The sequence below is a fragment of the Suncus etruscus genome, chromosome 17, assembly GCF_024139225.1.
Source record: "Suncus etruscus isolate mSunEtr1 chromosome 17, mSunEtr1.pri.cur, whole genome shotgun sequence".
In the NCBI taxonomy this organism is placed as follows: domain Eukaryota; kingdom Metazoa; phylum Chordata; class Mammalia; order Eulipotyphla; family Soricidae; genus Suncus; species Suncus etruscus.
In genome coordinates, this window is record NC_064864.1 from 22837089 (window position 1) to 22852934 (window position 15846).

General features: G+C 53.6%; 2 protein-coding genes across 3 annotated transcripts in view; both read left to right on the forward strand.

The window, feature by feature from the left end:
- The first annotated feature begins 1413 nt into the window (after positions 1 to 1413).
- On the forward strand, positions 1414 to 11806 carry MMP11 (matrix metallopeptidase 11). The gene is made up of 8 exons (XM_049790688.1): positions 1414 to 1524; positions 6748 to 6977; positions 7776 to 7919; positions 8008 to 8141; positions 8506 to 8747; positions 8837 to 9053; positions 10630 to 10887; positions 11639 to 11806. The coding sequence occupies exons 1-8, from the start codon at positions 1414 to 1416 to the stop codon at positions 11770 to 11772; spliced, it is 1470 nt and encodes a 489-aa protein (XP_049646645.1). The 3' UTR covers positions 11773 to 11806.
- Positions 11807 to 14595: 2789 nt separating this feature from the next.
- Positions 14596 to 15846, forward strand: part of SMARCB1 (SWI/SNF related, matrix associated, actin dependent regulator of chromatin, subfamily b, member 1) — a 32473-nt gene continuing 31222 nt past the window's right edge. For both annotated transcript variants that reach the window (XM_049790709.1, XM_049790710.1), the window contains exon 1: positions 14596 to 14880. In XM_049790709.1, coding sequence (XP_049646666.1) covers positions 14788 to 14880 — 93 coding nt within the window. In that variant the 5' untranslated portion in view covers positions 14596 to 14787. The remainder of the gene's footprint in view (positions 14881 to 15846) is intronic.

A 15846-nucleotide genomic window follows, 5' to 3' on the forward strand; every position in this document is an offset into this window, starting at 1 on the left:
TGCCAGGAGCAATTTCTGAGCGTAGAGCCAGGAGTAACCCTGAGTGCTACTGGGTGTGCCCCCAAAACAAAATAAACAAACAAAAACAAGCTTTTAAACTTTAAACGTCGCTTCATTTTATTTGTATTTATTTGTTTATATTTAAACACCGTGGTTACAAGGTTGTTCAGAATACAGTTTTTTTCACAGATAAAGTTGTTCATGATTGAATTAGTCATACACTGCACAACAGCCTTCACTAGTGAGCATTTCCCACCACCATTGTAAAAGAGTCCCTTTAAAGAAGAGGATTGCTAGAAATAGTCCAAATTGTAAAAGTTCTGCTGTCTTCCCTTCCCGTGGCCTCTAGGTGGCTCTATGGAGCTTTCCTGGAAAATCCAAGAAGATTCCCAAGGCCAGGACCCCCAGCTGCAGCCTCCAGGGCTTCCCTCACTTTTCAGTTGGGTTGGCCCTGACAGTGAGTGCAGTAGCTCAAGACACTGCCGCCAGGGCTGGAGCCACTGCTTGCATTGGGCTCTGTGGGACCCATGGTAGAGCAAGCTGTCAGCAGAGGTGGACAACCCGTTGGAATTCCAGAGCAACCAGTGAGAGAAGGGACCCCTTCTAGCATCGTGCCATTGGGTTTTGGCATGCCTACTCAAGGGGTCTATAGAAGCACGTGGTCATCTGTTTGAAAGACAACCTGAGTCCCAGTACCCCCACTAAGCCATGGGCTGACCACCTCATTCTTCTGAGGACCTGCCTTCCAGTGGACCAACTGCAGATCCTCCTGGGCACAGACATACCAGCCAAGATGAAGAAGTCTAAGTTATAAGAAGACTTCTAAGGGTCCATTTATAAGCAGGTTCTGTTCCAAGCTGGGACTAGAGGGGCAAGCAGCTGCCTTCATCTACCTCATTTGCCCTTGAACACATTTTACTCTCTCTTTTCTCCCTGGACCATTTCCCAGATGGGTCCACCGAGGTTCAGCCATATGGGACGGAGAACTTGTGGCTGCCTTGGGAGAACCAGCCAACAGCACTAGCAACTGGCAGGCAGGCCAGCCTCCAGGCCTGGGGATCAAGCACCATCCAATAAGTTAAATAGGAAACAGGGACAAACAGGAGTCTCCCCCACCGCCCAGTGGGGAAACTGAGGCCCAGGGTAGCTAGTGGGAGCTAGTCAGGGGGAAATCCAGCCTAGGAGTGTGGGGCCCCAGATTGGGCTGGCCTCTCCCAGGGTCTGCAGGCCCCTGGCCTGGCCAGGCCCTCTTCTCCCTGGCCGGCCACCTCCCCCACCCTGGCAGCCGCCTGGGCCTTGGGCAGAATTTAGAACAAAAGGCGCAAGGGGCGGGCCGGGGGCGGGCCGGGGCGGGGCGGAGGCTATAAGGGGCGGTGGCCGCGAGGCCCAGCAGGCCCTGCAGCCCCCGGGCGGATGGCTAGGGCTGCCCGGCTCCGCGGCGCGGTCCTGCGCACCCTCCTGCTTGCAATGTTGCTGCTGCTGCTCCAGCCACCTCCGTTGCTAGCCCGGGCCCCGCGGCCGCCGGTGAGTGCGCCTCACCAAGTGCTCCTCGCCAAACGGGCGTCGGGCATTTGGCCCAACTGGACCCATAGGGGTGCCCCGGATAGCCTGCACACGACTCTGCACCCCGAAGCGCTTTCTGGGGTTTTCTGGGGAGGGAGTGTGCATGATAGACTGGAAGCTTCCTGGCCCTAGAAAGGTGCCTGCGGCTCGGGAGAGCTGGATGAAATCCCCCCTGGTTAGATGCATGCCCACTTGCAGCCTGGGGACCTGCTCCGCCGGTGTTCCAGCCGCCGTTACTAGGGCGTGCCCTGCAAGAGGCAGGCGCAGAGGGAGTGGTTAGGGCCCCCCCTATTCATCGCTTGGACAAAGCCCAGCAGGTCTCTGCCTGGTGTCAGCAGCCTCCAGGTGTGTGGCCTCCCAGGCACACCTCCAGGTGTGCAGAGGATTGCAGGATTAAGGAGGAGTTGGGGAGGGCAGTAACTGCCCTGATGGTGGTGGTGGTGGTGGTGGGAAGATGGGGTCCAGTGGAGAGGGGCCTCCCCTCCTGGGGGCACCTGCCATCTGGCACTTTGGGACGCTTTGGAGGCAGGGTGCAACCTGCCTGTGGGGTGAGAAAGAAGCAGAGCTGCGAGCCAGGGGGTGGGGAGAGGAGGAAAGGGAGAGGAAAGTATGATGATCTGAATAGAGAAGACTTCAAGGGTCCTGTGACTGCGGTGGCCTCGCCTTGGTCACAGTCTGGCAATCGCAGACCCAGTAGGAGGGGGGCCAAGGCATCCAGCCAGATTGGCAAGGAAGGAAGACTGAGGCGAGGGCCAGCAGCCATCGAGGGACCGGTCCCCTGAGAAAGACCATCGGGGTCTCAAACTCGCGGCCCGCAGGCCCTCCGTACAACATTTTGTGGCCCTGCCCTAGAGGAATCTTTTTTGTTGTTTTGTTTTGTTTTAGTTGTTTGGGTCACACACACCCCCAATGTTCAAGGCTTACTACTGACTTTGCACTCAAGGATCACCCCGACTTTGCCTCCTGCGGCCCCCAGGTAAATTGAGTTTGAGATGGTTGGATTCCTCTGCTGCCTCTGGGATAGGATGGGGTGGGGTAGGTAGGCGGGCCCCATAGATGAGGGATCTCTGGCTCCAATACCGTGGGATTTTGCCAGGAACCTCTTGGGGGTTCTGAAGCTGCAGGTTCAGGAATTGGGGGAGATCCGGATTTGCACCAGGGGAGCCCTGTTGTCAGGACCAGAAGGGTGAGCATGTGAGTTTCTCTAGGCATTGGGGACTTGGCCTCACCACCGCTGCCACCGGGATTTGCATGCTGGAGCAGTCACCACTCTGCAGATATGCAGGGAGCATTTGGGGTCACCTCTGATGTGTTTATTCCCAGGCTGCCGTCCCCAGGAAAGCTCTGTAAATATTTATCCATCCAATCCCAGTTTGCAGCTTTCAGGGCTGTTGAAAGCCTCGAGCAGCCCAGTGGGACGAATGCTGGGACCTGTAAGGGAGGGCTGGCTTTGGGGGGGGGGACAATCAGGCCATTACTCAGGGGAGAAGATGGACATGACTGCCAGCTGACTGTGTGATGTGGCCAGGGTGCTTGACCTCTCTGAGCCTCAGAGGACCACAATGCTGCCAGGAATGGGGAGTTACTGGGCCTTCAAAAGCCCATGCTTCAGCTCACCTCCTGCTGCTTGCAGAAGTGAAAATGCATTCGCTCCCCTCTCCCAGTAAACTGAGCCCCCAGAGATGGGAAGCTGCCGGTCTAGCCTTCTAAGCAGTGTCTGAGCCCTGGTTCCTTCCAACTCACTCAATTGGATGGATGCCTCTTGCTTTTCAAAAAGGGAAGTAGTCTCAGGGGAGAACCCCCAGTTATGGAGAAATTCCTCGATGATGTCTGAGGTTGTGGTCTGGTGCCTGCTAGGGGAGGCGGGGAGGGGGGTGGGAGGGAAGGAGCTTGGCACCCATCGCAGAGCGGGACACAGGAGACTGCTGGCCGAAGAGGACAGGCATGCTCGGGGAAGGAGTAACGCCTCTCGGAATGTGGCTTGGGACCTCAGCCAAGCCCCAGAGAGAGGGCAAGGGAGTGATGGCTGGGAAGGTCTGAGCCTCTGAATTGCACCCAAACTGGCTGTATGATGCTGAGCAAAGTCCTCCATCTCTCTGTACTCTGTTCCCTCCCTTAGGAGATAGGGCGATGCCTGCTCCCTGAACTCCCTTCCACACCCCTCCCTCAGGTGTGATCTACACCTCAGGGCTATAGATGAGGCCAGGTGTGTTCTGTGCCTGCCACTCTCCCTCTTTCATCAGGGAAACCTAGCTGCCCTAGGAGGACCAGCTCCACAGGTTAGGGACCTGCAACCTGCCTTATGCCAGGCCTTGCAAGGAAGACATCTGGACTTGGGCAGAAAATTCTGGGAGTTGGGAATCAGAGCGGTGGTGCTAGCGGTAAGGCATTTTATTGCCTTGCACGTGCTAACCTAGGCCGGACTGCGGTTCCATCCCCTGGCATCCCATATGGTCTCCCAAGCCAGGAGCCATTTCTGAGTAATCCCTGAGCATCACTGGGTGTGGCCCCAAAACCAAATAAACAAATAAAAACAGCAATAATAACTCTGCTTCAGGGGCCGGAGAGATAGCATGGAGGTAAGGCGTTTGCCTTTCATGCAGGAGGTCATCGGTTCGAATCCTGGCGTCCCATATGGTCCCCCGTGCCTGCCAGGAACAATTTCTGAGCCTGGAGCCAGGAATAACCCCTGAGCACTGCCGGGTGTGACCCAAAAACCACAAAAAAAAAAAAATAACTCTGCTTCAGGTGGCATTTCAGAAGGAGTTTGCAGGTTTTTTTTTGGGGGGGGGCCACACCCGGCGGTGCTCAGGGGTTACTCCTGGCTGTCTGCTCAGAAATAGCTCCTGGCAGGCACGGGGGACCATATGGGGCACCGGGATTTGAACCAACCACCTTTGGTCCTGGATCGGCTGCTTGCAAGGCAAACGCCGCTGTGCTATCTCTCCGGGCCCAGGGTTTTTTTTTTTAAAGAGTACCACCCCCCCACTTGATATATGGGGAATTTGAAGGGAAGAGAGCACAATGACAGTGCAATGGTACAGTGGGGAGCATATTTGCTTTGCATACAATTTATTCAATTCCCGGCATTCCATATGGATTTGTGAGTGCATTTGTGTTTGTGAGTGCAAAACCAGAAGTAATCCCTGACTATTACAGGGTGCGGCCCCCACCCAAAAGTAAAGGGAGAGAGAGAGGGAGAGGAAGAGAGAGAGAAATCAGTGATTTGCACAGAGTCACTCTAGAGTCTTTGTGGCCCAGAACTGGGTCTTCTGACTATTTATTGCTCTTTCTGCTGCTCTCACAGAAGCTGGGTGCAGAAGCCTGGTGTAAACTTGGCATCTGAGGGGCCAGAGAGATAGCATGGAGGTAGGGGGTTTGCCTTGCATGCAGAAGGACCATGGTTCAAATCCCGGCATCCCATATGGTCTTCTGAGCCTGCCAGGGGTGATTTATGAGCATAGAGCCAGGAGGAACCCCTGAGCACTGCAGGGTGTGGCCCAAAAACAAAACAAAACAAAACAAAAACAAAACAAAAAAAAACTTGGCATCTGGGGCAGAAAGGAGAAGAACAATTGGGGTGGAAGGAAAGTATACATTATCCACTTTCCTGCAGGACTAGTTGCTCTAGCCCTGCGTGTGTGGGGGGCACAGGAGAGAATTGATGGCTGGCCAGGCAGAAGCAGAACAAGCAGGCAGGGCTTGGGCTATATGGGCTCTAAGGGCAAACCTGTCCTGCCCAGGGAGGACTGTTGGCTTGTGCTGGGTAGAGCAGGAATCTCCTTCTGCAGCCCAAAGAGTCAGTATGGGGAGTGGAGAGTATAGTTCTTGTGGCTGGTGAAATGTGATGTTGGGGACAGCCTCAAGATGACATTTTGTCCACATTCTTAGGGGAGGAGGGGAGGTTGCCTTGCGCTTTTGGGAAGCAGCAGGTGCTTTTAATTTCCTGTTTCTCCTCTCAGATCATCCAGGTGAGGCCAGCCTGCACCCTCCTGCAGGGGAAGGGAATTCCAGCTTGAAATGCAAAGTAGAGGTAGCAGGTAGGGTTGGGTTGGGAGCTCAGACAGCATCCCTATCTTTCCACTGGTACCAGGACAAATGGAGGGACTTCTCAGTGGCCCATTTCTTCATCCCAGACTGGTGTGCTGCAATGGGAGAGGCCCCTCTGGGGTTCAGGACCCTGTCTGTGGAGTGGAGATGTCCCCTCCCAGACATGATTGTGTTGAAGGGCCACGAATAGAAGTTACTAATGGTGAACTCTGGTCAGCCAGCACAGCAGAGATCCACTGGGTCATCCACCATTCCATATGTGAGCTCTGGAATGGGGGAGATCTGACCTGGAGCTCATCACCCCAGGAACTTCCTAATGTCCTAGGGGCCTGAAAGTTCCAGGCACTCAGATACTTCCTTTGCAGCTGGGTTGAAGCTGGACTGCTTTGGGGTGATGAGTTTTCCAGTGGTTCTTAAATTGGTAGTCTGTGGTAGGGCTAGGAGAGTTGCCAGAAGTTGAGGCTGAGGCTGAAGACTGTATGGCTTGGCTCTTGCCCTAATTATGGCTGTGGGGAGGCTAAAGCCAACTCCCAGCCCCCCGCACTGTACAATGGTGGGTGCAGCAAGCCCTTTGCTCCGTGCCTTTCAGCTTTGTGCAGCCTGTGTCTTCTCACAGTGCCCCTTGCTATGTGAATGGGCTTTCTATCGCCTGGAGCTTCTGATTTTCTGGTTCAAGGAGCTGTGACCTCTGTCTTGAGTCTGGCAGAAGGGTGCAACATCTGAGTACAATCGCTTCTGAAAGTTGTGGGACTCCAGCAGAGGAGGGCTGGGGCGTCTGTCTTGTCTATGCCATCCCCTTGACACATGGAGCCTCTACACATCTAGCCCCAGAGGAAAGGGAGGTGTAAGGTATGTGTGGTAGGGTGACAGGGAAGCAGAGGTTTGCAGTTGTGACAACCACACTCAGACCTGCCTCAAACATGCCTTGCTGTTCTGAATGGCTGGAGCAGGTGACAGGCGACCCAGAAGGTGGTGAGGGGTCACTGAGTGCCTCATCCCAGGTCATGCCAAGACTAAAGCACCTGCTTGTGAGGGCAGGCACCTCCTTTTCTCATCCCTCATCCCTTGCTCTGCCCTCATGAAGAGGTTGAAGATCTGGGACCTGACCCAGCCTTGCCTTTCCTTTCTACCTAGGATGCCCGCCGCCATTACGCAGTGAGGAGGGGTCCTCAGCTCTGGCATGAAGCTTGGCCCAACAGCCTGGCACCACGCCTCCCTGCCTCTGGGGTCTCCCAGCATGGCCAAGGCCTCAGACCTCCTCGCTGTGGAGTGCCTGACCCACCCGAAGGGTTGAATGCCCGGAATCGACAGAAACGTTTTGTGTTGTCAGGGGGGCGCTGGGAGAAGACAGACCTCACTTACAGGTAGGGGCTAGGCTCAAGTACTCTCTAGACTCTGCCCAGGGGGTCAAGAAGGAGAAACAGATACACACTGGGGTGAGGTCTCTGGGATGACTGACCCTAAATCATCTATAGTTTAGTCTCCCTGAAATCCCTCTTATACACACAGACCACTTCACAGTGGCACCCTTCCCTACAAGGGGCCGTGTCTATATTTTCACTTGGAGAGTCCCAGAACAAATGGGATCACCCCCAACTTATTAGCTCCCTACATTTAGACCCTTATGGGGACCTGCTAAAGGCCAGCCCCTGCACCCCATTCTGGTGAATAAACTGTCAGGGAGCTTGCATTAGCCACATCTTGAATCTGCTATCTCTTCCCTAGACCCAAGCACAGGGACAGAGCAGTGAGCTAACAGGTAATAGCTCAGGTAATCAGAGGTCCCTGGGAAGTGAGGTGGAAGTTGAAATAGGGGTGCTGAGGGCTGGGGCCTCAGAGACATCCTGGGAGTGAAGAACAGGTGATCAAGAGAAGGGCCAAGGTCAGCCCCAGAGAGCTAGAAGGTGGGTGAAGGGCTCTTTGTGCTCTCATGCATTGAAAGCATATTCTGAAGACCCCCCCCACCCCCACACAAAGACATCTGCAGGTGGCTGGAGCCCAGGGTGCTGGAACCAAGGCCCAGAGCAGCCTTGACCTGTGCCCCTTGCTCCTGCACCTGCATTGAGCACTCAGGGGAAATTCCTGGCCCAGCAGCCATCAGGGACTGCGCCTGCCTTGAGCGAGGCCTAGGCGGCCTTCTCCTCTGCTTCCCCCTTCTACAGGATCCTTCGGTTTCCATGGCAGCTGCTTCGGGAGCAGGTACGGCAGGCTATGGCAGAGGCCCTGCAGGTGTGGAGTGATGTGACGCCGCTCACCTTCACGGAGGTGCAGGAGGGCCGTGCTGACATCATGATTGACTTTATCAGGTGACCCAGTGGCCTGGGACCGACCTCCTGTCTCTGGAATAAGCCCCCGTGTTAGCAGCTGCTGAGTCTGCTCTCCCTCCACCTGCAGGTACTCACATGGTGATGACCTGCCATTTGATGGACCCGGGGGAGTCCTAGCCCACGCCTTTTTCCCCAAGACACACCGCCAGGGGGATGTTCACTTCGACTATGATGAGACCTGGACTATTGGGGACAACCAAGGTATGAGCTAGGGGCCCATTTATTTTCTTTTTTTTTTTGGGGGGGGGAAGACACACCTGGCCATTCTCAGGAGTTACTCCTGACTCTGCACTCAGGAATCATTCCTGGTGGTGCTCAGGAGACCATATAGGATGCTAGGGATTGGATCTGGTAGGTCAGTGCCCTACTCACTGTATTATCACTTTGCTCCCTGGAAACCCATTTTTTTAAAAAAAATAACATCTTTATTTAAGAACCATGATTACAAACATGTTTGTAGTTGGGTGGAAACCTGTTTCTAAAAGGAGCAAAGATAACTGAGCTTCCATGGAGCTTGGAGGTCTGTGGCAAGTGGGCCAGGAATGTCTCAAGCTCTCTTTTGTAGGCACAGACCTCCTGCAGGTGGCAGCCCATGAGTTTGGTCACATGCTGGGGTTGCAGCACACAAATGCAGCTAAGGCCGTGATGGCCCCTTTCTACACCTTCCGCTACCCGCTGAGCCTCAGCCCTGATGACCGCAGGGGCATCCAGTACTTATATGGCCGGCGTTGGCAAGCATCCACCTCCAGACCCCCGACTACAGCCCCCCAGGTTTTGGAAGACAACAATGAGATTGCTCCTCTGGAGGTGAGACTCTGGAAATACTGCCCTGCTCCAGCTCCCTCCATTCTGCTGGCCTGGGTGGCTCCAACGTGGCCCCTTTCCTCTCACCCCAGCCAGAGGTCCTGCCAGATGCCTGTGAGGTCTCCTTTGATGCCGTCTCCACCATCCGTGGCGAGCTCTTCTTCTTTAAGGCGGGTTTCGTGTGGCGGCTACGCAAGGGTCAGCTGCAGCCTGGCTACCCTGCACTGGCCTCTCGCCATTGGCAGGGACTGCCCAGCCCTGTGGACGCTGCCTTTGAGGATGCCCAGGGCTACATCTGGTTCTTCCAAGGTGAGTGCTGGATGGGATGACCCACTCAGGAGATGCCCTCTCCCCACCCCAGGAGCCAGGAAGAAGGTAAAGACAAAAAGACATAATCTTACTCTAGTAAGTGAAGGGCAGACAAGGCTCATTGCTCCACAATTTCTGGGAGGTTCCTGGAGGAGGTGGTTTGCGAAGCATATAGGGCCAGAGTGGTTACATAGCGGTAGAGCTTTTGCTTTGCATGTGGCTGACCTAGGACGGACTGTGGCTCGATTCCCCAGAGTTCCATATGATCCCCCAAGTCAGGAGCGATTTCTGAGCATATAGCCAGGAATAACCCCTGAGCGTCACCAGGTGTGGCCCAAAAACAAAAACAAAACAAAAAAAGGAAAAGAAAAAAAAAGAGGGGAGCATATGAGAAGGGAGAAATAGGGCCAGTAGAGTAAGGTACTTGCCTTGAATGCAGTTGACCGGGGTTCATTCCCTGGTACTCCATATTACTTCTCAAGCAGTGCCAGGAATGATTCCTGAGTGCAAAGCCAGGAGTAACCCTTGATCATAACCAGGTATAGCACCAAAGCAAAAATAAAAGAGAGATCAAGAAGGGGGGTCATGCCTACACCATCAGCCCTCAAAGCCACCTCAGAGTCACCCTTGGGACAGCTGTGCTTTTATCTCCAGTTGAGAGAGGAAGCCGCTGGGGCTCAGAGACATAAAGTCATCTGAGGACAGAACCTACATGGTTAATCTTTAAATAACAGAGACTAGAGCCCCGAACATTCCAGGTGGCAAGAAGTTCATAAAGGCCTTGCCAGGGTCTGCTGCAGCTGGGTAGAGCCCAGGGGGTGGTCAGCAGGTACTTGTCACAGGTAGGCCAAGACTGAGAGAACAGGAACTCAAATGGCCCCTCTGCTTAGAATAACCTTTCCCGCAGTCTTCTCAAAGACTTCTCTTTCCCTTCTCAAAGGCTTCACCTTTGGGGATTGGAGTACCCCCCCCTTTTTTTTTTTGGTCACACCCATACCCAGCAGCACTCAGGGGTTACTCCTGGCTCTACACTCAGAAATCGCGATTTCTGAGCGCATAGCTAGGAGTAACCTCTGAGCGTCATTGGATGTGGCCCAAAAACAAAAACAAAAACAAAACAAAAAGAAAACAAAAAGAATAAAAAAGTGCACCTATAGCCTGTGTGTATGTGTGTGTGTGTGTGTGTGTGTGTGTGTGTGTTTGTATGTGTTACTGAGGAACAAATACAGGGCCTTATGTATATGAAGCATGTGTTCAGCATGTTCTCCCCTGCCCTGACTTTTGATTTGTTTTGTGGTCACACCTCAAGTGCTCAAGGGTTACTCCTGGCTTGATGCTTGGAGGAGGAGGGGTGTCACTCCTGACTCTGAGGACTATACAGTATCAGGGATCAAACCCAGGCCTCCTGCAATCAAAGCATGTGCTTCAGTCCCTTATCTCCCTGGCCCTGCCTTGCATCTTTTATAGGAGAAGAAACAGAGGCTGGGAAACCCCTGGCAGCAAAGAGGTGCGAGCAGGTGGAATAGGTGGGTGTGGTTGGCAGGCAGCTCCAAGGCCACTTCTCTCTCCTCCTCAGGTGCCCAGTATTGGGTGTATGATGGTGAGAAGCCAGTCCAGGGTCCTTCACCACTTTCTGACCTGGGCCTGCCAGAGTCCCCTATCCATGCTGCATTGGTCTGGGGCACAGAGAAGAACAAGATCTACTTTTTCCGGGGTGGAGACTACTGGCGCTTTCACTTGAACACCCGCCACGTGGACAGCCCCGAGCCCCGCCGGGTGACTGATTGGCGAGGGGTGCCTGCGGAGATAGACGCTGCCTTCCAGGATGCCAATGGTGCGTGGGGTCCTGTGACGACAGTCCCCTCTGCCCTCACCATAAGCCCTTCCTACCCATGCAACAACCCATGCTACAGATAAGGTCGAGGGCCAGAGAGGCCTTTAGGCAACTGTGGTAAAATAAGCATGTCTTGATGATGACCACTAAGCACTCTGCACAGTAGGCTTTGTTCCTTCTGTGCTAGAGTAGTTCTCAGGACACCACTCGCCATGAACAGGGTTTCCTGAGGAGCAAACTGAGGTTCAGGTGATGAGGTCCCTAACTTAGGTTGCCCTGGTGAGCTACAGGAAACCAGGACTCCTGTTTAAGTAGTGTCCCCCAAACTAAAGAGCTGGAGGGGAATTGTAGCACCCCTGGTTGCTCTCTCAGAGACTCCCACCCCCTTCATTCCTGTACTGAATGACTTGAGGGTCCACCCAAGTCACAGTCCTGTGGTGACCAGCTCTAGGACAGGTCCTAGGTTCTGTGGGTTGCCACCTTCCCTCATGCTGACCTTCTGCAGGACTGCAGGCCCTGGAAAGTCCCCAGAGGGCAGTGAGGGGGGTGAACCCAGACCAGGGAGGGAACTCAGAACAGTCTTCAGGCCAATAGAAAAGACTCCCCATGGGAATCCAAGTTCCGGGAGGGTTTTTCTGGAGCTTCCAAGTCTCAGATTACTTAGCAAGCCAAGACCAGTCTCTGGTCACAGCCCAATAGGCTTGGGGCCCAGTGTCCACCTGCTCACAGCCTGACTCTCCTCTCTCCTCAGGCTATGCCTATTTCCTGCGTGGCCGCCTCTACTGGAAGTTCGACCCTGTGAAGGTGAAGGCCCTGGAGGGCTTCCCCCGATTTGTGGGCCCCGACTTCTTCAACTGTATTGAACCTGCCAACACTTTCCGCTAAACACAGCTTGACCTCCTGCGAGGGCCTCCCCTGGCCTGACAGTACCAGATTACCGATGTCAGCGGCCACCTGTGGCCTTCTCTAGCTGTGGGTGGGACCCAGGCATCGTAGGGCTGTGTTTTCTCAGGTGTCTTCTCAGTGGGGTGAGGGTCCTGCCACCACAACAACTGCAGGAAGCATCACGCTGGTCGTGGTCACCTGCTAGCAAGTGCCTCACATTGGCAAGGATGCTTTGGCTTGAATTACAAGTGAGGGTGGTCCCGGGTGGGCTCTGCTCATATGGGTCACAGAACCAGTTGTCCTCAGTCTCTGTCCCTGTCTCTCAGGGTAGAACCTTGGCTGGGCAGTGTAGGGACCTGGTGCCCTTGTTTATCACTCTGCCAGGTGATGCCAGGGCCAGTGCAGGGAGTCTGGGGTCTCCAGGATTCCTTTCGTTTCCCAAGATGTCTTCTCTGGGCAGGCACTGGGAACTGGCTGTCTTCCAGTTCTAGTGATTCTGGAAAGATCTGTTCCAGGATCTAGGCCAAAATTTAGTATCAGTTGCATTCTGCCAGAGACCCTCGGCCCTGGAGGCCCCAACATACCTCAATCCTGTCATGGGCTGAATCCTCACACTCAGCCCAGTACTGGGACCCTCCAAAGCCATGTAAATGTGTGTACTGTATAACATGTACAAAGCCTTTTTTTTTTTAACTAAGGATTGTCATTAAACATTATTGTTTTTGGTATTTTTTTTTTACTTGTCTGCCTCTGTTCTCTGTGATTGCACGGCCAGGGGAAGGGGAGGGACTGGGCCAGGAATGTGGATAGGCTGACTTGGGGTGACTTTGTCCTGTAGTACAGGATGGAGCCCTCACCCCTTTGACTCCTGTTCCTTGGGGATGGATGCAATGCTTAGGGCTCTTCTTGCTCCATTCCTCCATCTGACTGGATACCTGCACAACAACTTTGTCATTCACTCCCAGCCTCCCCACATGCAGCAGAACATCCTGCACTAAGTGGTGTCATTTGATTTGATTTTGCTGTCCTACATATCCTAAAAGGTGGAAATTTCTAAAATACTCTTTCCCACTGATGCCATAGGAAGTAGGCAGCTGTGTTTTGACCCACCGTACTGTTGAATGAGATGAAATGCTTTGACGCTTTCCTTACAGTCAGTCTCAGGGCTGTAAACCCTCCAGGGCCGAAGTGGTTAGCTGTGTTTACCATCCCATGTTGGGTAGGTTGTAAGTTCAGAGCAAGAGTTAAGAAGGCTCAGAGAAGGTTCCTCCCATCCAACTCTCAACTGATGTACTAAGCAAGCCAACAAGTACCTGGGCTGTGGCATCTTGCCAACCCTACCCAGTGTTGTCATGCTCAGGGATCACATTTAGCTGAGCTTGGAGCAGAAATATCTGTTCCCAGGAATTCTTCTCTTTTTTAAAAATAATTCATGAGACCAGAGAGATAGTACAGAGGGTAGGAAACTTGCCTTACACACAATAGACCTCAGTTTTTGTTGTTGTTGTTGTTGGTTTTTGGGCCATACTCTGTGGCGCTCAGGGGTTACTCCTGGCTCTGCACTCAGAAATTGTTCCTGGCAGGTCAAGGGACCATATGGGTTGCGGGGATCAAACCCAGGCCTGTCCTGGCTTGGCAGCGTGCAAGGCAAACATGCCCTACTGCTGTGCTATCACACTAGCCCCAATAGATCCAATTTTAATTCCTGATATCCTATATGGTCCCCCAGGAGTGATTAGTGAGTGCATTGCTAGGATTAAGCCCTAAACAGCGCCATGGCCACAAAACAAGAAAAGCAAGGAAACAAATCTACTTTTTTCTTTCCTTTCTTTTGCTCAGGGAACCATAGGCACTACAGGGATCAGAAAAGGTAGGCTTGTTTTGTGCAAGGCAAGAGCCCTATCCTCTGTACTATCTCACTGGGGCAAAACCCAGTGGTGTCCAGAAGATAGCTCAGGAATTGCTCTTTGCACAACTCAGGCAAAGAATGATAATGTGGTTTAGGGGATGAATCCCAGTTCCTGCATGCAAAGCATGAGCTCCTGCTAGTTGGTTCTCTTCCAACTCCTCTAGGGATCCTTTTATCTACTCATTTGAGTAGCCTATATTGAGTGGGGAAAACAGAGGCTTCTTCCTGGCTTTCAGATCTTCACACTTCTTTCCTCTTGCATTGGCCTGGGTTCCAGCCTCAGCTGTAGGTCTGGGCTAGCCAGCACCTAAATCAGGCACTCGGTTGCTATTTTGCTATTTCTGTCCACAAGAAGGTTGCTTCTGATGCCAAGTCTTTCTTTTCTTTTCTTTTTCTTTCTTTCTTTCTTTCTTTCTTTCTTTCTTTCTTTCTTTCTTTCTTTCTTTCTTTCTTTCTTTCTTTCTTTCTTTCTTTCTTTCTTTCTTTCTTTCTCTCTCTCTCTCTTTCTTTCTTTCTTTCCTTTCTTTCTTCCCCCTCCCTCTCTCTTTCTTTCTCTCTCTTCTTTCTTTCTCTCTTCCTTCCTTCTTTTCTTTTCTTTTCTTTTCTTTTCTTTTCTTTTCTTTTCTTTTCTTTCTTTCTTTCTTGTTTTTGAGTCACACCTGGCAGCACTCAGGGGTTTACTCATGGCTCTACAATCAGAAATCACTCCTGGCAGGCTCGGAGGACCATGCCGGGATTCGCACCACCGTCCTTCTGCATGCCAGGCAAGCGCCCTTCCTCCGTTCTCAAAGAGACAGGGGTCGTGGTTCCTTTAAGGAGCTCCCGGGGGCGCGCGCTCAGTCTTTTGTGCCGGCGTCGGCGGCGCGCACGTTAGCGTCACGTGACTCTTGCGCGTGCGCATGCGCACTGAGGACGGCCTAGTCAGCGGCGGCGGCGGCGGCGGCTGAGGCGCTTGACGGCGGCGAGAGCAAAACCCGGCCCGCCTTTGCATTTCCTGGCCTTGGTTCCGCGTTGCCCGCGCGGCGCGTCCCGGCCGCCGCCGCCTCCTCGGACCTCCCCGATCTCTCGCAGCCCGGCCTTGGCCGCGCGCCTCCGCCGCCGCCACAATGATGATGATGGCGCTGAGCAAGACCTTCGGGCAGAAGCCCGTCAAGTTCCAGTTGGAGGACGACGGCGAGTTCTACATGATCGGCTCTGAGGTAGCCCCATGGGCGCGCGCCTTCGCCTCGTTCCCGCGTGCGCCACGGGAGCGCGCGTCCCCATTCATCACGGGGCGGGGGCGCGCGGTGGGCGTGGCTCGCTGAGGTGGGCGTGGCTTGGGAGCGCGATGGGCGTGTCTACAGGCATGGCAGGGGAGGTGGGCGTGGCTTATGGGGATAGGCGTGGACGTGGGCGGGGCTTTTGGAAATGGTGGGTGTGGCAGGGAGAGGCGAGCGTGTCTGGCCGACAGAACAGGGAGAGTGGGCGTGGCCTTCCAGCGATGGGCGTATCTGTGGGCGTGCCTATCGAGCAGTGGGCGTGGCCTTGCGGGATGCGCGCTCGAATTCCACCTGCGCTCAGCTGCTTCTAGGTTGCTCCCTCTGGGCGCCCTCTTTCCTGCTCATCATGGGCCCAGCTTCTGGGAGGGATCCTCAAGTCTCAGGCTGGAAATAGGGGATGTGCTCAGTGGCTTGTCTGAAATAGGGGGAGAGGAGGATGCTTGCTTGGGTGTTTCTTTTCTTTTCTTTCCTTTTTTTTTTTTTTTTTTTTGGTTTTGGGGCCACACTCCTTAGCACCCGGGTTCCTCCTGGCTATGTGCTCAGAAATTGCTCCTGGTTATTTAGGGGACCCTGTGGGAAGCCCGGACTCGAACCCAGGTCTGTTCTGGGTTATCCACGTGCAAGGCAAAATGCCCTACCGAATGTGCTATCGCTCTGGCCCCTGCTTGGGTGTTTTTCTAAGGCATCACAGACCCTGGACTACTAGGTCTAGAAGTGGAACTGTCATGGACACGGAACTGTCATGGTCTTGATTGAAACAATGATTCTTTTTGGGCTGAAGACCAGGAACAGCTTCTGTTTTATTTTTACTAAAAATTCTGAGCCATGCTCGCAGACTCTCAACTTAAAGACAGTCAGATTAGACTGATTTTTGACATGGCTAGCTTTGCCTGCCTTCTTCCTTCC